General features: G+C 41.5%; 1 protein-coding gene across 1 annotated transcript; it reads right to left on the reverse strand.

Moving 5' to 3' along the window:
- Window positions 1-5,431: 5,431 nt before the first annotated feature.
- LOC139989105 (uncharacterized) lies at window positions 5,432-6,297 on the reverse strand. The gene is made up of 3 exons (XM_074111839.1): window positions 6,146-6,297; window positions 5,990-6,061; window positions 5,432-5,912 (listed from the first exon to the last, which is right to left on the reverse strand). Exons 2-3 carry the CDS (start codon window positions 6,035-6,037, stop codon window positions 5,553-5,555), a joined length of 408 nt encoding a protein of 135 aa, XP_073967940.1. The 5' UTR covers window positions 6,038-6,061; window positions 6,146-6,297; the 3' UTR covers window positions 5,432-5,552.
- Between the last annotated feature and the right edge of the window lie 19,433 nt (window positions 6,298-25,730).

Genomic DNA, 25,730 nt, shown 5'->3' on the forward strand with positions numbered 1-25,730 from the left:
AGCACGCCTTTAGCAACCGGTGTTGACCAAATGACAGACGACGAAACCGACGAACCAAATGTTTCACGAAGACAACGAAGTAATCACTTTACAACTAGACAAAGAAACGACCACAACGAAGACCGAGGGCTTGACGCAGACAAGGCCATACAAACTATCGAGACACTACGGGGTCGAGATGACGTAGGCGTTGAAGATTTCATCTCATCGGTCCACAAAGCAAGAGCCAGATGTAAGGCAAGTGACAGAGAGCTATTATTAGACCTTATATTGATCCAAAGAATTACCGATGATGCAAAAAGAAATATACGGTATCTAAAAATTGACTCGTTCGAAGACTTGTATTCGTGCTTGAGACAACATGTGTTAACACCAGCAACTATCAGCAATTGTAGGGACAAACTAAAGAATTTAAAACAAGGGGCAACAGAAAGTGTACAATCTTTCAATTCTAGATTCCGACAACAGCTCAATGAACTGAATTACGCAGTTCAAAACGAAAATCGTACACCAACCGAACGACGCATAGCTATAGATATTGAAGAACGCGAGGCGCTTAAAACATACGACATGAAATAGGACAGATGGTAGTGGTTAGCGACCTGAAAAACCTGAACCTTGCCCAACAACTAGCCGCTGATAGAGAACAATGGCTACGGGAAGCGAATCGTGTCGCCAACCGCCCAAGGAACCAATCTTACAACACCATACCAGCACCCAAGCAAAATATTACCGACCCACGACTGCGAACTTTTGCTCGGTCATCTGGCCGACCATTAGACGACCATGTAAAACCGAAGTGTCCCAAGTGTTTACGAATCGGACACACGGCCGGAGGTTGTTACCCCCAAAATTTTCCATTTGCCAACCAAGGAAAAAATTCCACCTCGAGTAAACCAGACAACGGAGAACTGAGAAGAAACATCCCAAGAGTTAATTGTACCACCACCGGAAGGTTATTGTCGATCGTGCTGCAACGAAGAGACGGAAAAAGAGCCAGATTTCTCGTCGATACTGGAGTAGGAATAAATCTCATAAAAGAAACCACTTCACTGAACGCCCAAACCTCCAGCCCAAAGACTTTCCTAATGGGAAACGACAAACACACCACCAAAAAAATTTGTAACCTAAATATTTTCAAGAAGGATCATCAATTCCATATAGTTCCCGACAATTTTCCCCTAATCGAAGACGGAATAATCGGACTCCCATTCCTTAAGAAGTACCGATATAACGTCACTAACGATAAACTGACCCTAGACGAGATCACATTACCTTTCCAGAGCACCGATAACGAGATAGGACCAGGCGAAACTTTAACCTCAACCCAATACATCGGAGGAAAGCCCACCACAGTATGCTTTATCAACACTGGTAAGCAAATCTGCCATATTACAAACGAAATAGAAAAACCCGATAGATTAACACAAATTAATAAATTTGCGCGAGTAATACGCACTAAACATATTGATCCAGAACTTCGAGAACCTCTTGAGAAAATCCTTATTAACTACTTAGACGTTTTTAACATGGAAACAGACTCACTACCATGCACTAACTTAACCGAACATACGATCACACTCAAAACAGACAAACCCATAAACGTCAAATCTTATAGACTGCCCGAATGTCATAAAAAAGAAATCGAGACTCAAATCAACGACATGTTAAACAAACACATCATAGAACCATCGGATAGTCCATATAACGCACCAATTTGGGTAATTCCAAAGAAATTAGACGCATCAGGTAAACAAAAGTGGAGGATTGTTATAGACTTTCGGAAGTTAAACGAGCAAACAGACCAAGACGCGTATCCTTTACCGAATGCGGACGAGATACTCGATCATTTAGGCAAGGCTAAATTTTTCTCAGCCCTAGACCTCTCATCAGGATTTCACCAGATACCTATGGAACAAAAATCAAAAAAATATACTGCGTTTTCAACTCCACAAGGTCACTTTCACTATAATCGCATGCCCTTAGGACTCAAAAATGCACCGGCAACGTTCCAACGCATGATGGATACCGCGCTACGGGGCTTAGTAGGAAATAACTGCTTTGTATACTTAGACGATATCATAATATTCGGAAGCACCATCCAAGAACACAACCGAAATCTAGCTATTGTATTAGACAGATTACAAAATTTAGGGTTAAAAATACAACCAGACAAATGCGAATTTTTAAAACCAGAGTTAGAGTATTTAGGGCACGTAGTAACAAAAGAAGGAGTAAAGCCTAACCCCGAAAAGATCCAGGCCGTGAAGGATTTTAGAATACCAAAAACCGCGACTCACATAAGATCATTCTTAGGACTCGTTGGGTACTATAGGAAATTTATACGCAATTTTTCCAAAATCGCGAAACCACTGACGGACCTCACAAAGAAGGACACTCCATTCCACTGGACTGATAAACAACAGCTTGCATTTGACACACTGAAACAAAAACTCTGTGAAGCCCCTGTACTGCAATACCCGGACTTTGAAAAAACATTCACGTTAATAACAGACGCAAGTAACGACGGATTAGGAGCAATACTCTCCCAGGACGGACATCCATGCTGTTACATATCCCGAACCTTAAACCCTCCTAAGAAAAACTATTCCACAACCGAAAAGGAGTTACTAGCAATAGTATGGTCAATCAAAAGACTGAGACAATATTTGCTTGGTAGAAAATTTAAGATTCAAAGTGATCATCAAGCTTTGAAGTGGCTAAAAAATGTTAAGGATCCCTCATCGAGATTCATGCGATGGCGCTTGAGACTCGAGGAGTATGATTATGAAATAGAATACAAAAAGGGAAGAGAAAATACAGCTGCAGACGCTCTGTCCCGATTGTATCCTATCACCAATGGAGAAATTCAATCTGGCTTAGAAAACCCGAACTATTACGACGAATATATCGACTGGAAAACAAATATCACCCCAGCTCCAATAACTCAAAAGATTAACAGACCACACTTTAAACAAATTACAAAGACTGAATTAGGAGACTTTAACGAACAGCACTGGTTGCATCAATTAACTAAACACTTTATTAACCAGACTGGACACTTGCATATAGGAATAAATGACAATAACTTCAGTACATTAGAAAAAGTTAACATTCAACTTATGTTAAGGTTTCTAACAACTAGGTTCCCTCAAATAAAATTGGTATTTGGACAAGATCCGCCAGTAGATTACGACAACGAACAAAAACAAACTATACTGCGCGAGAACCATAACGAAATAGTTGGACACTTAGGTATACACCGCACCGTGAAACGAATACAAGAACACCATCACTGGACAAACCTAGAGCAGGACGTCACAGAATTTATACAAAACTGCGAAACCTGCCAACGAGAAAAATTAAACCGTATTAGGGCCAAAGAGCAACCCGTAATAACTGACACACCCGTTAACCCTAATGATAAAATCGCAATGGACATATTCGGACCCCTAACCAAAACCAGACGAGGCAACCAATTTATCCTATCTATCCAAGACCAATTAACCAAATATCTCGCTCTCATACCTTTAAAAGACCAAACAGCCAACTCGTTAATAAACGAACTCCTGGATCACTATGTATATATATTTTCTGCACCGAAAAGTATCCTCACGGACATGGGACGAAATTTCGTATGTAAACTGATGGATACATTTGAAGAGGTTTTCAAAATTCGACACGTAAAAACTACTTCTTTCCACCCGCAATCTAACGGATCTCTTGAACGGACACATGCTGTGGTAAAAGATCTCATTCGAACTTGTACGATCGACCGACAAAACGACTGGGACGAAAATTTAAAACTGATATGTATGGGATATAATACTTCAGTACACGAAACGACCGGACACACCCCATTCGAACTAACATTTGGACGGCAAGCTAACATGCCATCCTCGATATCAAACACCCCCACCCTAACTAAAGACCAATTATTTAAACTCTGGAGGAACCGACATAATGCCTATATAGCGAAAGCGAGAGAAATCACTGAATCAAACAAAAGGCGGTATCAAAGAGATCAGATTCGAAAAATTATTAAAACGCAAACTATATTCCAAGTAAAAGACAAAGTATGGGTACATAACGATCACAAAACCAACAAACTAGATCACGAATGGCTAGGACCTGCAGAAATCCTCTCCTCCAATCCACCCACCTACCTTATCGAATATTCCAACGGTCACACGCAAAGAATCCACGGTAACAGGCTAAAACCCTACTTTTCAGGAAGAAGACCATAACATGGATCATTTTAACACTTGAATACATTAAAAGCGACCTAGCAGTAAAACCACTAAATTACGCCAACATTTTCTTGGAACACATCGACGACTGCTATCTGTACAACGAACAAATAGATGTCACCCTTATAGTAGGGCTTAACGATCCAATTGATCAAGGTGACAGACTACAACGCGTGATAGATTTAATAGACCGTCAATGTAAACCACCTTGCGCTCACATACCAGAAATAAGTAACCTAAAATCTAAATACAGAAATCTTCAAAACCTGTCTCGGCAACTCAAATTATTATTGCATTACAGAAGCAAACGCGGATTGCTTAATGTCATAGGCTCAGTATCCAAAACTTTGTTCGGAACAACAACCACGGGATAACTGATCTACTTTACTCCTAAGTCGAACTCGACTTACTCCTTGTGATGCAAGGATCGCTTGATTAACTCTTTACTAAGACGTAGAGTATTCACTGATCGTACAAACACAATACGTATCTAACCAGTGCAACTGTAAGAAAAAGAATGCCTCTCCGTCGCGACGACGCTGCAGAGGAAAACTATGGTGGGATGTGCCTAAGGGCACGAGGTTATAGGATTCGTCAAAGAAAACCTCCGCTCGGAGGGTGAGGGAAATAGACGTTGCTGTTAATTGGTTAATCTCCATGTTGGTGGTTAGAAAAGGATGCTAGCCGCTCTCGAGAGAGAGTTCCTAGCGGGAAACGTCGCACTTAAGGAAAGCAGACCTCACGTATCCTGCCGCAACAGGCGACAGACACACGGGCTGATATAACAAAGACTGTTTGCCAATCTAAAGGACTTTAGTTATGCGTCGGCATCTGGCGACCATCTCGCCCAAAGAATGGGGTCTGTGCGTGGCTGCTGGAATGTCTCATTGTCAAGTGCCGGTACGGCCAATTCTTTAAAGGAAAGCTATATAACTTCGTATCTCTGTTAGGTGGAACGTTCATCCCGTGACCGTGGCTACACTCGGCGACCGGTCGTCGCCTCGATTCCAAGCTCATTGTCTCAAGTTTCGAATGACTGTGTCTGGGTTATTTCGTGAATGCTATTGAGGCTTTTCCAAGCAATTCCAACGGGTGGCCCCGTTGTCCTTTCATCTCCGACATATATATTGAACAAAAAAAAAAAAAAAAACAACAAAATGCATCAAAAAAAAAAAAAAAAAAAAAATAATAATAAGGAACCCACGATTATCAAACAACGAACCAACGAAATTGAAGCAGCTACATCAAATCAAAATCGAAGCAAGGAGCTCCAGGACAAAGTTCGCTGAACTCACGCATACATCAATAACGCACAACAGGGGAAATTCCCTTTCTCCCAGAAGCTTGGTGACGAAGATGTGCCTCCAAAACCTCTCCGGGAATTTCATTTGCAAAACGAACTTTTACACAACGATCGGTATCAACGACTTCAACCAGAGGGGGTTCCCACTCCAATACGACGGTCTCTGCATCGAAGAAACTCTCATCGACAGTAACAAAATTGTCAAAACTCAACTCCGACGGGAAATCCACGGCCTCGGCATCAATGTCGAATAGTTCCTCCGACCACTCTGGTACTTGTGGTTCATCACAGCGCCGCATGCGTTTGATGGGTCTTCTCGAGTCGCCCATGGGTTCTTCGGAATCCCTCTTTCGCTTGCGCTGAAACAACACAATATAGTTTAAATAGAACGAAACAGAACGAATCAAGCGGACTAAAAACAAGACAAAATACGCACCAGAGAAGTCTGGATAGGAACCCCTGATGGAAATGCCTCCGCAAACATTGTTCAAACGTCGATCACCGAAGCCTAGAGAAACATCAAGAAAAGGAAAAAGGATCAAAATCACGAAAACAACCATAATATGCAAATATCCATCTAAACCAAACTTACGCAAGCTAACTCGAAGGAGGAGGCCCTTGTTGTGGGAGAGCAGCGGATTGCGCGTGTTGCCCGAGCAAACATCGAAATGATAATGATGCTGCAGCCGCCAGTCCTTGCACGCGCCGAAGAAACACAGGTAATTCCCACGGTACAAACGTGGAAGTTTCTCGAGAAGAGACTAGATCAGCATGGAACGCTTCAAACCTCCTAGACGCTAGCTCAGCAGAAACACAGGACCGATGGGAACTAAGTCGAGATATGGAATTTACATTCTCTCACGTACGATTTCAGGAAGCCCAACATCCCGATTCCCATGGAAGAGTACTCCCAGTGGACCACCACCCCGTGGGGGATGGCATTATAAATAAGCGTAGCAACATAGAGCAGCGCTCATTATTACGTGCTCATTATTACGTTCCATATCGTGCGTTTAGAAATTTTGTGTAGCATTTTGCGTTTCGGCGGTCTTTAGTTGTTCAGGCAAGAAAAGAGAGTCGCGACTAAGAAAAAAATTTTTTGAAGTCCTCATTTCATCGCTTAGACAAAAGAAAGCACATTGTAATTGCGGTATTAACCCGGTTAGTAATTTGTAAAGCGTGTATCGAAATAAATAAATAAAGTAAGAGTTTGATAATAAATTATATCCGAGTTCGAGAAATAAACCCAGAAATAAAAAACACCGACGACCATTAGAGCAGGCGAAGTAATGGCACCCGACAGCACTTATTCCTCAAGCCCGAGTAGATGCCGGATTAATCGTACCCTATACTTCGAGACCATCGGGAAACCAAACACGTCCTTCGGGAGAATGGGGCGAGCCACGAAGGAACGATACGCTGAATCGCCCAAGAGTACAGGTGGCAACCAGGAGACCGGCGCCGACGGCAACAAACAGAACAAGGGCAGCCACCCCCGCGAGATCGACTCCACCACCCATAACGAGAGACAGAGCGAACGCAATGCCGACCGTAAGGTCGAACGAACAACCATTAAATACTGTGGGGGAGTCATCCCACAACCAAACGAGGTCACAAACAGAGAATCCGGAATCTCAAGACAAAAGGGAAAGAGTGAACCACAAGCAACCGGCGAAGGAAAATCACCAAGAGTCGGACTTAGATTCGGACAACGACCTCTCCGAATTATTTCAGTAAAATTTAATGATTCCCCAACGACTCCAACTGCACGAATAGTTTCCCCAGATCTAAAAACTAAGACGAGTTTATTATTAGACTCTGGATCGGAAATTAATATTATCAAAAAACCTGCTTTACCCGATTCAGCCATCATCGACGAAAAGGAATCAATCGAAGTGCGAGGAATTACGGCAACGAGCCTGGTCTCCCTAGGGCAGACGGTAATACAAGTTGCGGGCCATCCGGTTAATTTTCATGTAGTTGATGATTCATTGCTAATCGATCAAGACGGAATCCTAGGATCCGAATTTTTTGCAGGTTGTAAAGCTCGTTTAGATTATGAGGAAAAACATATCAAATGGGGAAATATTTATAGACCCTTCGATACTAAAGAAAAAATAATTATACCGAAGCGAAGTTCAGTAACGTGTTCAAATAATATCGCGAATCCAGAGATAAAAGAGGGATTTATTCCCAGAATCGAGCCGATCAAAGGAATTTATTTTGGTAACGCAGTTGTGAGGAATCATAAAGGAAAAGGTTACATAAGAATAATAAATACTACTTCAAGAAATTACGAATTTACAACACCGACAATGGTAATTAAGGAATTTGAAAACCCATCCCCGCTTCCTAGGACAGCGTGTAATACAGTTTTAAAATCGAAGGAAAGTAGATACGATAAAATAATTGAGTTACTACGATTCGAACATTTGAACGAAGAAGAAACGGAAAATGTTAAAAAGTTGATTCGTAATAATCAAGATAGGTTTCATATTTCAGGAGATACATTGGAAGCGACTGAAGTTTTGGAACATAGAATAATTACAACGGATAATGTACCAATTAATACTAAACAGTATCGATATCCACCAGTACATCGAGAAGAGATAAATCGACAAATTCAAGAATTACTAGATACGGATGTAGTGGAACCATCAGTATCTCCATATAACTCCCCGTTATGGATTGTACCCAAAAAACCCGATTTGCAAGGAAATAAACGCTGGAGATTAGTTATCGATTATAGAAAGTTGAACGATAAAACGATCGGCGATGCTTTCCCACTACCCAACATTACAGAAATATTGGATCAATTAGGAAGTGCAAAATATTTTTCCACGTTTGACTTAGCATCGGGCTTTCACCAGATCCGTATGTCACAGGAAGATGCCCACAAAACTGCATTTTCGACACCATACGGACATTTTCAATTCAAAAGAATGCCCTTTGGATTAAAAAATGCCCCAGCAACATTTCAACGTTTGATGAACTCAATGTTATCTGGTCTGCAAGGAATAGAACTATTCGTCTATCTGGATGACATAGTGATTTATTCGAGGTCTCTTCAAGAACACGAAATTAAATTTAATAAGTTAATGGAAAGACTGAGGAAAGCTAAATTACGATTACAGCCTGACAAGTGCGAATTTTTACGACACGAGGTGAATTATTTAGGACATATAATTAGTGAGGATGGCGTGAAACCCGACCCAAAGAAAATCGAAGCCGTATCAAAATTTCCACGACCAAAAAGGGTGAAAAATATCAAACAATTTCTAGGACTAGCAGGATACTACAGAAAATTTATACCTGATTTCTCCAAGGTCGCGAAACCATTGACACAACTATTAAAGAAAGACACTCCTTTTAAATGGACAGAAAATCAAGAAAATGCATTCAATAATTTAAAGACAGCGCTAATGACAAAACCCATTTTACAATATCCAGACTTTTCTAAACCCTTTAACCTTACTACAGACGCATCAGGATACGCAATAAGCGGTGTACTGAGTCAAGGGCCAATCGGAAAGGATTTACCGATTGCATATGTCTCAAGACTATTAAATTCCGCCGAACAAAACTACTCTACCATAGAAAAGGAGTGTCTGGCAATCGTTTACTGTACGATGCATTTCAGACCATACCTGTATGGTAGAAAATTTGCGATAATAACTGATCACAAACCGTTAGTATGAATGAATTCCATTAAAGATCCCACGTCGAGAATTTGGAAGTGGAAATTGAAATTGTCGGACTTTGAATTTGATATCCAATATAAAGAAGGTAGAGCGAACGCGAACGCAGATGCATTATCCCGAAATCCGCCAGAGATGTGCTTACCAATCAGGAAGCGAGAAGAAGATTCGCCAGATCGATATCCACATCTAAAAAGATTTCAATTGGATACCTCGACCGAGGACTCTCCGATATTCGAGGCTAAGCCACGCGTATTGTCGCATTACGATAAACAGGGAAAACCTACTCGAAAGCATCTCACCATAGAAGAAACACCCGTAAAATATTTTGACGAAGCACTAGCCGAGCTCGATCGAGAAAAAGAATATACGGATACAACAAGCGAAGAAGAGCCCTCCACTGAAGATCCAGAACTAATTCAACAACGAGAAAAGGACACGAGACCTACGATAATCGCGGAACTAAGAATTTCAGAAACCCGAGACTCAATTACGAGAGTAAATGACCATAGAGTAATATTTATAGATGTACATGGAAATCCGATAGATAAAGGAGCATTAGAAATGAAGGAGACGGGAAAATTGCCTCGTTACGAAGATTTAATGTTGGAAAAAGCAAGATTGAATTACGATTCCGGGAAATACATCGTATCCCTACCGATAAAAGAAAATAGAAATATTCCAATAACACCAGAAAATTTATTAAACTCGCTAAGATATCTACATCCGCCATGAACGAACTCAGAGACACCATCAGTCAAATTTCCTTTGGAAATTTGAACTCCAAGGGCGGGGGTGTCACGTCCCGCGCTCCGCACGAGCCGTAACGAGAACAAGAAACCACTCTATACACAAATCTAAATAAACATACCAATAACCGATTTGCAACTTGAAACCGTGTTTACAGTATTTGAAGTGAAAGGCAGTTGAAGACGCTAAAAGCTATATCTTGCGAAGATTTATCTATGTTTTTATATTTATCTAATTATGTCTTTATAATGATATTAAGATAATTTAAATTGTAAACAAAGTCGTCAAAACAAACAAACGTTGGAGATCTTCCCAAACATTTTCAAAAGAAAGACCCCGACGCTTTTCCATCTCCGACAGATATAAATAAATGTAGCGACTCAGAGAAGTCAGTACAATAATTATCCTTCGTCTATCGAATAACAATATTACCGTTCGTCAACCGAATAATTAGCATTCAAAGAGTTAGTTAACATTTTGTCTATCGAAGAGTTATCATTTTGTCAACCGAAGAATTTTATATCTGTCAGTCAATTGTCAATATCGAAATCGAGCAAGATTTGAATAAATCATTAGATATTGTTAAATTACTTTCAACCAGCTTTAATCCTCTCCAGTGCTAGTATCCCTGCACATAGCAGGTTAGCCGAAAAGTGGAATCGGTTTTACCAGTAGCACTAAACTCTAGTCGACGCTACCCGTAACGTTTGAAATAAATAAAAATTTGAAATAGTCCTTAGACTATTTCTGGTGGCAGCAACTACCGTATTAATCAGAAATCCAAATAAATAATTCATACACAATAATATCATTTCAATATTTCCCTTCCGCCTAAACTCTAAATCAAAAGAAAAAATTTTTACAAAATTTCAATCTCAACTTGACTTAAAACAAATAAATACGTAACAACTGCATTTTACGTGCAGAACATAGTGCACGCCGTGTTAAGCTTCGAAACAAGCCCAACACCTCGCAAAACTCGATCATTCGTCGATTTTATCGAAAAATGACCGTAATCTCCTTCCCGATCGAGATATTTCGACGTGTAGACGCCCAAATTACTGCATATTACGTGCAGAACATAGTGCACGCCGTATTAAGCTTCGAAACAAGCCCAACACCTCGCAAAACTCGATCATTCGTCGATTTTAACGAAAAATGACCGTAATTTCCTTCCCGGTTGAGATATTTCGACGTTTAAACGCCCAAATTACTGCATTTTACGTGCTGAACATAGTGCACGCCGTACGAAGCTTCGAAACAAGCCCAACAACACGCAAAACTCGATCATTCGTCGATTTTAACGAAAAATGACAGTAATTTCCTTCCCGATTGAGATATTTCGACGTTTGAAGGCCCAAATTACTGCATTTTAGGTGTAGAACATAGTGCACGCCGTATGAAGCTTCGAAACAAGCCCAACACCTCGCAAAACTCGATCATTCGTCGATTTTAAAGAAAAATGACCATAATTTCCTTCCCGGTTGAGATATTTCGACGTTTAAACGCCCAAATTACTGCATATTACGCGCAGAACATAGTGCACGCCGTATTAAGCTTCGAAAGAAGCCCAACACCTCGCAAAACTCGATCATTCGTCGATTTTAACGAAAAATGACCGTAATTTCCTTCCCGGTTGAGATATTTCGACGTTTAAACGCCCAAATTACTGCATATTACGTGCAGAACATAGTGCACGCCGTATTAAGCTTCGAAACAAGCCCAACACCTCGCAAAACTCGATCATTCGTCGATTGTAAGGAAACATGACCGTAATTTCCTTCCCGATTGAGATATTTCGACGTTTAAACACCCAAATTACTGCATTTTAGGTGCAGAACATAGTGCATGCCGTATTAAGCTTTGAAACAAGCCCAACAACTCGCAAAACTCGATCATTCGTCGATTTTAACGAAAAATGACCGTAATTTCCTTCCCGATTGAGATATTTCGACGTTTAAACGCCCAAATTACTGCATTTTACGTGCAGAACATAGTGCGTGCCGTATTAAGCTTCGAAACAAGCCCAACAACTCGCAAAACTCGATCATTCGGCGATTTTAGCGAAAAATGACCGTAATTTCCTTCCCGATAGAGATATTTCGACGTTTTAACGCCCAAATTACTGCATTTTACGTGCAGAAGACAGTGCACGCCGTATTAAGCTTCGAAACAAGCCCAACACCTCGCAAAACTCGATCATTCGGCGATTTTAACGAAAAATGACCGTAATTTCCTCCCTGATTGAGATTTTTCGACGTTTTAACGCCCAAATTACTGCATTTCACGTGCAGAACATAGTGCACGCGGTATTAAGCTTCGACACAAGCCCAACACCTCGCAAAACTCGATCATTCGGCGATTTTAACGAAAAATGACCGTAATTTCCTTCCCGATAGAGATATTTCGACGTTTAAACGCCCACATAACTGCATTGTAGGTGCAGAACATAGTGCACGCCGTATTAAGCTTCGAAATAAGCCCAACACCTCGCAAAACTCGATCGTTCGTCGATTTTAACGAAAAATGACCGTAATTTCCTACCCGATTGAGATTTTTCGACGTTTAAACGCCCAAATTATTACATTTTACGTGCAGAACACAGTGCACGCCGTATTAAGCTTCGAGACAAGCCCAACAACTCGAAAAACTCGATCATTCGTCGATTTTAACGAAAAATGACCGTAAATTCCTTCCCGATAGAGATATTTCGACGTTTAAACGCCCAAATTACTGCATTTTAGGTGCAGAACATAGTGCACGCCGTATTGAGCTTCGAAACAAGCCCAACACCTCGCAAAACTCGATCATTCGTCGATTTTAACGAAAAATGACCGTAATTTCGTTCCCGGTTGAGATATTTCGACGTTTAAACGCCCAAATTACTGCATTTTAGGTGCAGAACATAGTGCACGCCGTATTAAGCTTCCAAACAAGCCCAACACCTCGCAAAACTCGATCATTCGTCGATTTTAACGAAAAATGACCGTAATTTCGTTCCAGGTTGAGATATTTCGACGTTTAAACGCCCAGATTACTGCATTTTACGTGCAGAACATAGTGCACGCCGTACTAAGCTTCGAAACAAGCCCAACACCTCGCAAAACTCGATCATTCGTCGATTTCAACGAAAAATGACCGTAATTTCCTTCCCGGTTGAGATATTTCGACGTTTAAACGCCCAAATTACTGCATTTTAGATGCAGAACATAGTGCACGCCGTATTAAGCTTCGAAACAAGCCCAACACCTCGCAAAACTCGGTCATTCGTCGATTTTAACGAAAAATGACCGTAAATTCCTTCCCGATTGAGATATTTCGACGTTTAAACGCCCAGATTACTGCATTTAACGTGCAGAACATAGTGCACGCCGTATTAAGCTTCGAGACAAGCCCAACAACTCGAAAAACTCGATCATTCGTCGATTTTAACGTAAAATGACCGTAAATCCTCCCCGATTGAGATATTTCGACGTTTAAACGCCCAAATTATTGCATTTTACGTGCAGAACATATTGCACGCCGTATTAAGCTTCGAAACAAGCCCAACACCTCGCAAAACTCGATCATTCGTCGATTTTAACGAAAAATGACCGTAATTTCCTTCCAGAATTGAGATATTTCGACGTTTAAACGCCCAAATTACTGCATTTTACGTGCTGAACATATGCACGCCGTATTAAGCTTCGAAACAAGCCCAACACCTCGCAAAACTCGATCATTCGTCGATTTTAACGAAAAATGACCGTAATTTCCTTCCCGGTTCAGATATTTCGACGTTTAAACGCCCAAATTACTGCATTTTAGTTGCAGAACATAGTGCACGCCGTATTAAGTTTCGAGACAAGCCCAACACCTCGCAAAACTCGATCATTCGTCGATTTTAACGAAAAATGACCGCAATTTCCTTCCAGGTTGAGATATTTCGACGTTTAAACGCCCAAATTACTGCATTTTACGTGCAAAACATAGTGCACGCCGTATTAAGCTTCGAAACAAGCCCAACGACTCGCAAAACTCGATCATTCGGCGATTTTAACGAAAAATGACCGTAAATTAATTCCCGATTGAGATATGTCGACGTTTAAACGCCCAGATTACCGTATTTTACGTGCAGAACATAGTGCAGGCCGTATTAAGCTTCGAAACAAGCCCAACACCTCGCAAAACTGGATCATTCGTCGATTTTAAAGAAAAATGACCGTAATTTCCTCCCCGATTGAGATTTGTCGACGTTTAAACGCCCAAATTACTGCATTTGACGTGCAGAACATAGTGCATGCCGTATTAAGCTTTGAAACAAGCCCAACAACTCGCAAAACTCGATCATTCGTCGATTTTAACGAAAAATGACCGTAATCTCCTTCCCGATCGAGATATTTCGACGTGTAGACGCCCAAATTACTGCATATTACGTGCAGAACATAGTGCACGCCGTATTAAGCTTCGAAACAAGCCCAACACCTCGCAAAACTCGATCATTCGTCGATTTTAACGAAAAATGACCGTAATTTCCTTCCCGGTTGAGATATTTCGACGTTTAAACGCCCAAATTACTGCATTTTACGTGCTGAACATAGTGCACGCCGTACGAAGCTTCGAAACAAGCCCAACAACACGCAAAACTCGATCATTCGTCGATTTTAACGAAAAATGACAGTAATTTCCTTCCCGATTGAGATATTTCGACGTTTGAAGGCCCAAATTACTGCATTTTAGGTGTAGAACATAGTGCACGCCGTATGAAGCTTCGAAACAAGCCCAACACCTCGCAAAACTCGATCATTCGTCGATTTTAAAGAAAAATGACCATAATTTCCTTCCCGGTTGAGATATTTCGACGTTTAAACGCCCAAATTACTGCATATTACGCGCAGAACATAGTGCACGCCGTATTAAGCTTCGAAAGAAGCCCAACACCTCGCAAAACTCGATCATTCGTCGATTTTAACGAAAAATGACCGTAATTTCCTTCCCGGTTGAGATATTTCGACGTTTAAACGCCCAAATTACTGCATATTACGTGCAAAACATAGTGCACGCCGTATTAAGCTTCGAAACAAGCCCAACACCTCGCAAAACTCGATCATTCGTCGATTGTAAGGAAACATGACCGTAATTTCCTTCCCGATTGAGATATTTCGACGTTTAAACACCCAAATTACTGCATTTTAGGTGCAGAACATAGTGCATGCCGTATTAAGCTTTGAAACAAGCCCAACAACTCGCAAAACTCGATCATTCGTCGATTTTAACGAAAAATGACCGTAATTTCCTTCCCGATTGAGATATTTCGACGTTTAAACGCCCAAATTACTGCATTTTACGTGCAGAACATAGTGCGTGCCGTATTAAGCTTCGAAACAAGCCCAACAAATCGCAAAACTCGATCATTCGGCGATTTTAGCGAAAAATGACCGTAATTTCCTTCCCGATAGAGATATTTCGACGTTTAAACGCCCAAATTACTGCATTTTACGTGCAGAAGACAGTGCACGCCGTATTAAGCTCCGAAACAAGCCCAACACCTCGCAAAACTCGATCATTCGGCGATTTTAACGAAAAATGACCGCAATTTCCTCCCTGATTGAGATTTTTCGACGTTTTAACGCCCAAATTACTGCATTTCACGTGCAGAACATAGTGCACGCGGTATTAAGCTTCGACACAAGCCCAACACCTCGCAAAACTCGATCATTCGGCGATTTTAACGAAAAATGACCGTAATTTCCTTCCCGATAGAGATATTTCGACGTTTAAACGCCCACATAACTGCATTGTAGGTGCAGAACATAGTGCACGCCGTATTAAGCTTCGAAATAAGCCCAACACCTCGCAAAACTCGATCGTTCGTCGATTTTAACGAAAAATGTCCGTAATTTCCTACCCGATTGAGATTTTTCGACGTTTAAACGCCCAAATTACTGCATTTTAGGTGCAGAACATAGTGCACGCCGTATTATGCTTCGAAACAAACCCAACACCTCGCCAAACTCGATCATTCGTCGATTTTAACGAAAAATGACCGTAATTTCCTCCCCGATTGAGATTTTTCGACGTTTAAACGCCCAAATTACTGTATTTTACGTGCAGAACATAGTGCACGCGGTATTAAGCTTCGAAACAAGGACAACACCTCGCAAAGCTCGATCATTCGTCGATTTTAACGTAAAATGACCGTAATTTCCTCCCAGGTTGAGATTTTTCGACGTTTGAACGCCCAAATTACTGCATTTTAGGTGCAGAACATAGTGCACGCCGTATTGAGCTTCGAAACATACCCAACACCTCGCCAAACTCGATCATTCGGCGATTTTAACGAAAAATGACCGTAATTTCCTCCCCGATTGAGATTTTTCGACGTTTGAACGCCCAAATTACTGCATTTTAGGTGCAGAACATAGTGCACGCCGTATTAAGCTTCGAAACAAGCCCAACACCTCGCAAAACTCGTTCATTCGTCGATTGTAACGAAAAATGACCGTAATCTCCTCCCCGATTGAGATTTTTCGACGTTTAAACGCCCAAATTACTGTATTTTACGTGCAGAACATAGTGCACGCCGTATTAAGCTTCGAAACAAACCCAACACCTCGCCAAACTCGATCATTCGGCGATTTTAACGAAAAATGACCGTAATCTCCTTCCCGATTGAGATTTTTCGACGTTTAAACGCCCAAATTACTGCATTTTACGTGCAGAACATAGTGCACACGGTATTAAGCTTCGACACAAGCCCAACAACTCGCAAAACTCGATCATTCGGCGATTTTAACGAAAAATGACCGTAAATTAATTCCCGATAGAGATATCTCGACGTTTTAACGCCCAAATTCCTGCATTTTACGTGCAGAACATAGTGCACGCGGTATTAAGCTTCGAAACAAGAACAACACCTCGCAAAGCTCGATCATTCGTCGATTTTAACGTAAAATGACCGTAATTTCCTCCCAGGTTGAGATATTTCGAAGTTTAAACGCCCAAATTACTGCATTTTACGTGCAGAACATAGTGCACGCGGTATTAAGCTTCGACACAAGCCCAACACCTCGCAAAACTCGATCATTCGGCGATTTTAACGAAAAATGACCGTAAATTAATTCCCGATAGAGATATTTCGACGTTTGAACGCCCAAATTACTGCATTTTAGGTGCAGAACATAGTGCACGCCGTATTGAGCTTCGAAACAAACCCAACACCTCGCCAAACTCGATCATTCGGCGATTTTAACGAAAAATGACCGTAATTTCCTCCCCGATTGAGATTTTTCGACGTTTGAACGCCCAAAGTACTGCATTTTAGGTGCAGAACATAGTGCACGCCGTATTAAGCTTCGAAACAAGCCCAACACCTCGCAAAACTCGTTCATTCGTCGATTTTAACGAAAAATGACCGTAATCTCCTCCCCGATTGAGATTTTTCGACGTTTAAACGCCCAAATTACTGTATTTTACGTGCAGAACATAGTGCACGCCGTATTAAGCTTCGAAACAAACCCAACACCTCGCCAAACTCGATCATTCGGCGATTTTAACGAAAAATGACCGTAATCTCCTTCCCGATTGAGATTTTTCGACGTTTAAACGCCCAAATTACTGCATTTTACGAGCAGAACATAGTGCACACGGTATTAAGCTTCGACACAAGCCCAACAACTCGCAAAACTCGATCATTCGGCGATTTTAACGAAAAATGACCGTAAATTAATTCCCGATAGAGATATTTCGACGTTTTAACGCCCAAATTCCTGCATTTTACGTGCAGAACATAGTGCACGCGGTATTAAGCTTCGAAACAAGAACAACACCTCGCAAAGCTCGATCATTCGTCGATTTTAACGTAAAATGACCGTAATTTCCTCCCAGGTTGAGATATTTCGAAGTTTAAACGCCCAAATTACTGCATTTTACGTGCAGAACATAGTGCACGCGGTATTAAGCTTCGACACAAGCCCAACACCTCGCAAAACTCGATCATTCGGCGATTTTAACGAAAAATGACCGTAAATTAATTCCCGATAGAGATATTTCGACGTTTTAACGCCCAAATTACTGCATTTTACGTGCAGAACATAGTGCACGCCGTATTAAGCTTCGAAACAAGCCCAACACCTCGCAAAACTCGTTCATTCGTCGATTTTAACGAAAAATGACCGTAATTTCCTCCCAGGTTGAGATTTTTCGACGTTTGAACGCCCAAATTACTGCATTTTAGGTGCAGAACATAGTGCACGCCGTATTGAGCTTCGAAACAAACCCAACACCTCGCCAAACTCGATCATTCGGCGATTTTAACGAAAAATGACCGTAATTTCCTCCCCGATTGAGATTTTTCGACGTTTGAACGCCCAAATTACTGCATTTTAGGTGCAGAACATAGTGCACGCCGTATTAAGCTTCGAAACAAGCCCAACACCTCGCAAAACTCGTTCATGCGTCGATTTTAACGAAAAATGACCGTAATCTCCTCCCCGATTGAGATTTTTCGACGTTTAAACGCCCAAATTACTGTATTTTACGTGCAGAACATAGTGCACGCCGTATTAAGCTTCGAAACAAACCCAACACCTCGCCAAACTCGATCATTCGGCGATTTTAACGAAAAATGACCGTAATCTCCGTCCCGATTGAGATTTTTCGACGTTTAAACGCCCAAATTACTGCATTTTACGTGCAGAACATAGTGCACACGGTATTAAGCTTCGACACAAGCCCAACAACTCGCAAAACTCGATCATTCGGCGATTTTAACGAAAAATGACCGTAAATTAATTCCCGATAGAGATATTTCGACGTTTTAACGCCCAAATTCCTGCATTTTACGTGCAGAACATAGTGCACGCGGTATTAAGCTTCGAAACAAGAACAACACCTCGCAAAGCTCGATCATTCGTCGATTTTAACGTAAAATGACCGTAATTTCCTTCCCGGTTGAGATATTTCGAAGTTTAAACGCCCAAATTACTGCATTTTAGGTGCAGAACATAGTGCACGCCGTATTAAGCTTCGAAACAAGCCCAACACCTCGCAAAACTCGTTCATTCGTCGATTTTAACGAAAAATGACCGTAATTTCCTCCCAGGTTGAGATATTTCGAAGTTTAAACGCCCAAATTACTGCATTTTAGGTGCAGAACATAGTGCACGCGGTATTAAGCTTCGAGACAAGCCCAACACCTCGCAAAACTCGATCATTCGGCGATTTTAACGAAAAATGACCGTAAATTAATTCCCGATTGAGATTTTTCGGCGTTAAAACGGCCAAATTACTGCTTTTTTCGTGCAGAACATAGTGCACGCGGTATTAAGCTTCGAAACAAGCCCAACACCTCGCACAACTCGGTCATTCGTCGATTTTAACGAAAAATGACCGTAATCTCCTCCCCGATTGAGATTTTTCGACGTTTAAACGCCCAAATTACTGTATTTTACGTGCAGAACATAGTGCACGCGGTATTAAGCTTCGAAACAAGCCCAACACCTCGCAAAACTCGATCATTCGGCGATTTTAACGAAAAATGACCGTAATCTCCTTCCCGATTGAGATATTTCGACGTTTAAGCGCCCAAATTACTGCATTTTACGTGCAGAACATAGTGCACGCGGTATTAAGCTTCGAAACAAGCCCAACACCTCGCAAAACTCGATCATTCGTCGATTTTAACGAAAAATGACCGTAATCTCCTTCCCGATTGAGATTTTTCGACGGTTAAACGCCCAAATAACCGCATTTTACGTGCAGAACATAGTGCACGCGGTGTTATGCTTCGAAACAAGCCCAACAACTAGCAAAATTCGATCATTCGTCGATTTTAACGAAAAATGACCGTAATCTCCTTCCCGATTGAGATATTTCGACGTTTAAGCGCCCAAATTACTGCATTTTACGTGCAGAACATAGTGCACGCGGTAGTAAGCTTCGAAACAAGCCCAACACATCGCAAAACTCGATCATTCGTCGATTTTAACGAAAAATGACCGTAATCTCCTTCCCGATTGAGATTTTTCGACGTTTAAGCGCCCAAATTACTGCATTTTACGTGCAGAACATAGTGCACGCGGTATTAAGCTTCGAAACAAGCCCAACACCTCGCAAAACTCGATCATTCTGCGATTTTAACGAAAAATGACCGTAATCTCCTTCCCGATTGAGATATTTCGACTTTTAAGCGCCCAAATTACTGCATTTTACGTGCAGAACATAGTGCACGCGGTATTACGCTTCGAAACAAGCCCCACACCTCGCAAAACTCGATCATTCGGCGATTTTAACGAAAAATGACCGTAATCTCCTTCCCGATTGAGATATTTCGACGTATAAACGCCCAGATTACTGCATTTTACGTGCAGAACATAGTGCACGCGGTATTAAGCTTCGAAACAAGCCCAACACCTCGCAAAACTCGATCATTCGTCGATTTTAACGAAAAATGACCGTAATCTCCTTCCCGATTGAGATATTTCGACGTTTAAACGCCCAAATTACTGCATTTTACGTGCAGAACATAGTGCACGCCGTACTAAGCTTCGAAACAAGCCCAACACCTCGCAAAACTCGATCATTCGTCGATTTCAACGAAAAATGACCGTAATTTCCTTCCCGGTTGAGATATTTCGACGTTTAAACGCCCAAATTACTGCATTTTAGATGCAGAACATAGTGCACGCCGTATTAAGCTTCGAAACAAGCCCAACACCTCGCAAAACTCGGTCCTTCGTCGATTTTAACGAAAAATGACCGTAAATTCCTTCCCGATTGAGATATTTCGACGTTTAAACGCCCAGATTACTGCATTTAACGTGCAGAACATAGTGCACGCCGGATTAAGCTTCGAGACAAGCCCAACAACTCGAAAAACTCGATCATTCGTCGATTTTAACGTAAAATGACCGTAAATCCTCCCCGATTGAGATATTTCGACGTTTAAACGCCCAAATTATTGCATTTTACGTGCAGAACATATTGCACGCCGTATTAAGCTTCGAAACAAGCCCAACACCTCGCAAAACTCGATCATTCGTCGATTTTAACGAAAAATGACCGTAATTTCCTTCCAGAATTGAGATATTTCGACGTTTAAACGCCCAAATTACTGCATTTTACGTGCTGAACATATGCACGCCGTATTAAGCTTCGAAACAAGCCCAACACCTCGCAAAACTCGATCATTCGTCGATTTTAACGAAAAATGACCGTAATTTCCTTCCCGGTTCAGATATTTCGACGTTTAAACGCCCAAATTACTGCATTTTAGTTGCAGAACATAGTGCACGCCGTATTAAGTTTCGAGACAAGCCCAACACCTCGCAAAACTCGATCATTCGTCGATTTTAACGAAAAATGACCGCAATTTCCTTCCAGGTTGAGATATTTCGACGTTTAAACGCCCAAATTACTGCATTTTACGTGCAAAACATAGTGCACGCCGTATTAAGCTTCGAAACAAGCCCAACGACTCGCAAAACTCGATCATTCGGCGATTTTAACGAAAAATGACCGTAAATTAATTCCCGATTGAGATATGTCGACGTTTAAACGCCCAGATTACCGTATTTTACGTGCAGAACATAGTGCAGGCCGTATTAAGCTTCGAAACAAGCCCAACACCTCGCAAAACTGGATCATTCGTCGATTTTAAAGAAAAATGACCGTAATTTCCTCCCCGATTGAGATTTGTCGACGTTTAAACGCCCAAATTACTGCATTTGACGTGCAGAACATAGTGCATGCCGTATTAAGCTTTGAAACAAGCCCAACAACTCGCAAAACTCGATCATTCGTCGATTTTAACGAAAAATGACCGTAATCTCCTTCCCGATCGAGATATTTCGACGTGTAGACGCCCAAATTACTGCATATTACGTGCAGAACATAGTGCACGCCGTATTAAGCTTCGAAACAAGCCCAACACCTCGCAAAACTCGATCATTCGTCGATTTTAACGAAAAATGACCGTAATTTCCTTCCCGGTTGAGATATTTCGACGTTTAAACGCCCAAATTACTGCATTTTACGTGCTGAACATAGTGCACGCCGTACGAAGCTTCGAAACAAGCCCAACAACACGCAAAACTCGATCATTCGTCGATTTTAACGAAAAATGACAGTAATTTCCTTCCCGATTGAGATATTTCGACGTTTGAAGGCCCAAATTACTGCATTTTAGGTGTAGAACATAGTGCACGCCGTATGAAGCTTCGAAACAAGCCCAACACCTCGCAAAACTCGATCATTCGTCGATTTTAAAGAAAAATGACCATAATTTCCTTCCCGGTTGAGATATTTCGACGTTTAAACGCCCAAATTACTGCATATTACGCGCAGAACATAGTGCACGCCGTATTAAGCTTCGAAAGAAGCCCAACACCTCGCAAAACTCGATCATTCGTCGATTTTAACGAAAAATGACCGTAATTTCCTTCCCGGTTGAGATATTTCGACGTTTAAACGCCCAAATTACTGCATATTACGTGCAAAACATAGTGCACGCCGTATTAAGCTTCGAAACAAGCCCAACACCTCGCAAAACTCGATCATTCGTCGATTGTAAGGAAACATGACCGTAATTTCCTTCCCGATTGAGATATTTCGACGTTTAAACACCCAAATTACTGCATTTTAGGTGCAGAACATAGTGCATGCCGTATTAAGCTTTGAAACAAGCCCAACAACTCGCAAAACTCGATCATTCGTCGATTTTAACGAAAAATGACCGTAATTTCCTTCCCGATTGAGATATTTCGACGTTTAAACGCCCAAATTACTGCATTTTACGTGCAGAACATAGTGCGTGCCGTATTAAGCTTCGAAACAAGCCCAACAAATCGCAAAACTCGATCATTCGGCGATTTTAGCGAAAAATGACCGTAATTTCCTTCCCGATAGAGATATTTCGACGTTTAAACGCCCAAATTACTGCATTTTACGTGCAGAAGACAGTGCACGCCGTATTAAGCTTCGAAACAAGCCCAACACCTCGCAAAACTCGATCATTCGGCGATTTTAACGAAAAATGACCGCAATTTCCTCCCTGATTGAGATTTTTCGACGTTTTAACGCCCAAATTACTGCATTTCACGTGCAGAACATAGTGCACGCGGTATTAAGCTTCGACACAAGCCCAACACCTCGCAAAACTCGATCATTCGGCGATTTTAACGAAAAATGACCGTAATTTCCTTCCCGATAGAGATATTTCGACGTTTAAACGCCCACATAACTGCATTGTAGGTGCAGAACATAGTGCACGCCGTATTAAGCTTCGAAATAAGCCCAACACCTCGCAAAACTCGATCGTTCGTCGATTTTAACGAAAAATGTCCGTAATTTCCTACCCGATTGAGATTTTTCGACGTTTAAACGCCCAAATTACTGCATTTTAGGTGCAGAACATAGTGCACGCCGTATTATGCTTCGAAACAAACCCAACACCTCGCCAAACTCGATCATTCGTCGATTTTAACGAAAAATGACCGTAATTTCCTCCCCGATTGAGATTTTTCGACGTTTAAACGCCCAAATTACTGTATTTTACGTGCAGAACATAGTGCACGCGGTATTAAGCTTCGAAACAAGGACAACACCTCGCAAAGCTCGATCATTCGTCGATTTTAACGTAAAATGACCGTAATTTCCTCCCAGGTTGAGATTTTTCGACGTTTGAACGCCCAAATTACTGCATTTTAGGTGCAGAACATAGTGCACGCCGTATTGAGCTTCGAAACATACCCAACACCTCGCCAAACTCGATCATTCGGCGATTTTAACGAAAAATGACCGTAATTTCCTCCCCGATTGAGATTTTTCGACGTTTGAACGCCCAAATTACTGCATTTTAGGTGCAGAACATAGTGCACGCCGTATTAAGCTTCGAAACAAGCCCAACACCTCGCAAAACTCGTTCATTCGTCGATTGTAACGAAAAATGACCGTAATCTCCTCCCCGATTGAGATTTTTCGACGTTTAAACGCCCAAATTACTGTATTTTACGTGCAGAACATAGTGCACGCCGTATTAAGCTACGAAACAAACCCAACACCTCGCCAAACTCGATCATTCGGCGATTTTAACGAAAAATGACCGTAATCTCCTTCCCGATTGAGATTTTTCGACGTTTAAACGCCCAAATTACTGCATTTTACGTGCAGAACATAGTGCACACGGTATTAAGCTTCGACACAAGCCCAACAACTCGCAAAACTCGATCATTCGGCGATTTTAACGAAAAATGACCGTAAATTAATTCCCGATAGAGATATCTCGACGTTTTAACGCCCAAATTCCTGCATTTTACGTGCAGAACATAGTGCACGCGGTATTAAGCTTCGAAACAAGAACAACACCTCGCAAAGCTCGATCATTCGTCGATTTTAACGTAAAATGACCGTAATTTCCTCCCAGGTTGAGATATTTCGAAGTTTAAACGCCCAAATTACTGCATTTTACGTGCAGAACATAGTGCACGCGGTATTAAGCTTCGACACAAGCCCAACACCTCGCAAAACTCGATCATTCGGCGATTTTAACGAAAAATGACCGTAAATTAATTCCCGATAGAGATATTTCGACGTTTGAACGCCCAAATTACTGCATTTTAGGTGCAGAACATAGTGCACGCCGTATTGAGCTTCGAAACAAACCCAACACCTCGCCAAACTCGATCATTCGGCGATTTTAACGAAAAATGACCGTAATTTCCTCCCCGATTGAGATTTTTCGACGTTTGAACGCCCAAATTACTGCATTTTAGGTGCAGAACATAGTGCACGCCGTATTAAGCTTCGAAACAAGCCCAACACCTCGCAAAACTCGTTCATTCGTCGATTTTAACGAAAAATGACCGTAATCTCCTCCCCGATTGAGATTTTTCGACGTTTAAACGCCCAAATTACTGTATTTTACGTGCAGAACATAGTGCACGCCGTATTAAGCTTCGAAACAAACCCAACACCTCGCCAAACTCGATCATTCGGCGATTTTAACGAAAAATGACCGTAATCTCCTTCCCGATTGAGATTTTTCGACGTTTAAACGCCCAAATTACTGCATTTTACGAGCAGAACATAGTGCACACGGTATTAAGCTTCGACACAAGCCCAACAACTCGCAAAACTCGATCATTCGTCGATTTTAACGAAAAATGACCGTAATTTAATTCCCGATAGAGATATTTCGACGTTTTAACGCCCAAATTCCTGCATTTTACGTGCAGAACATAGTGCACGCGGTATTAAGCTTCGAAACAAGAACAACACCTCGCAAAGCTCGATCATTCGTCGATTTTAACGTAAAATGACCGTAATTTCCTCCCAGGTTGAGATATTTCGAAGTTTAAACGCCCAAATTACTGCATTTTACGTGCAGAACATAGTGCACGCGGTATTAAGCTTCGACACAAGCCCAACACCTCGCAAAACTCGATCATTCGGCGATTTTAACGAAAAATGACCGTAATTTCCTCCCCGATTGAGATTTTTCGACGTTTGAACGCCCAAATTACTGCATTTTAGGTGCAGAACATAGTGCACGCCGTATTAAGCTTCGAAACAAGCCCAACACCTCGCAAAACTCGTTCATGCGTCGATTTTAACGAAAAATGACCGTAATCTCCTCCCCGATTGAGATATTTCGAAGTTTAAACGCCCAAATTACTGCATTTTAGGTGCAGAACATAGTGCACGCCGTATTAAGCTTCGAAACAAGCCCAACACCTCGCAAAACTCGTTCAT

This window comes from Bombus fervidus, chromosome 7 (genome assembly GCF_041682495.2).
Source record: "Bombus fervidus isolate BK054 chromosome 7, iyBomFerv1, whole genome shotgun sequence".
Classification (NCBI taxonomy): Eukaryota; Metazoa; Arthropoda; class Insecta; order Hymenoptera; family Apidae; genus Bombus; species Bombus fervidus.

Coding starts and splice junctions, on each gene's coding strand:
- LOC139989105 (XM_074111839.1), bottom strand. CDS start 6,037: ATGTTTGCGGAGGCATTTCCATCAGGGGTTCCTATCCAGACTTCTCTG. Junction 5,913..5,989: donor TTCCTATCCAGACTTCTCTG/GTGCGTATTTTG, acceptor GTGTTGTTTCAG/CGCAAGCGAAAGAGGGATTC.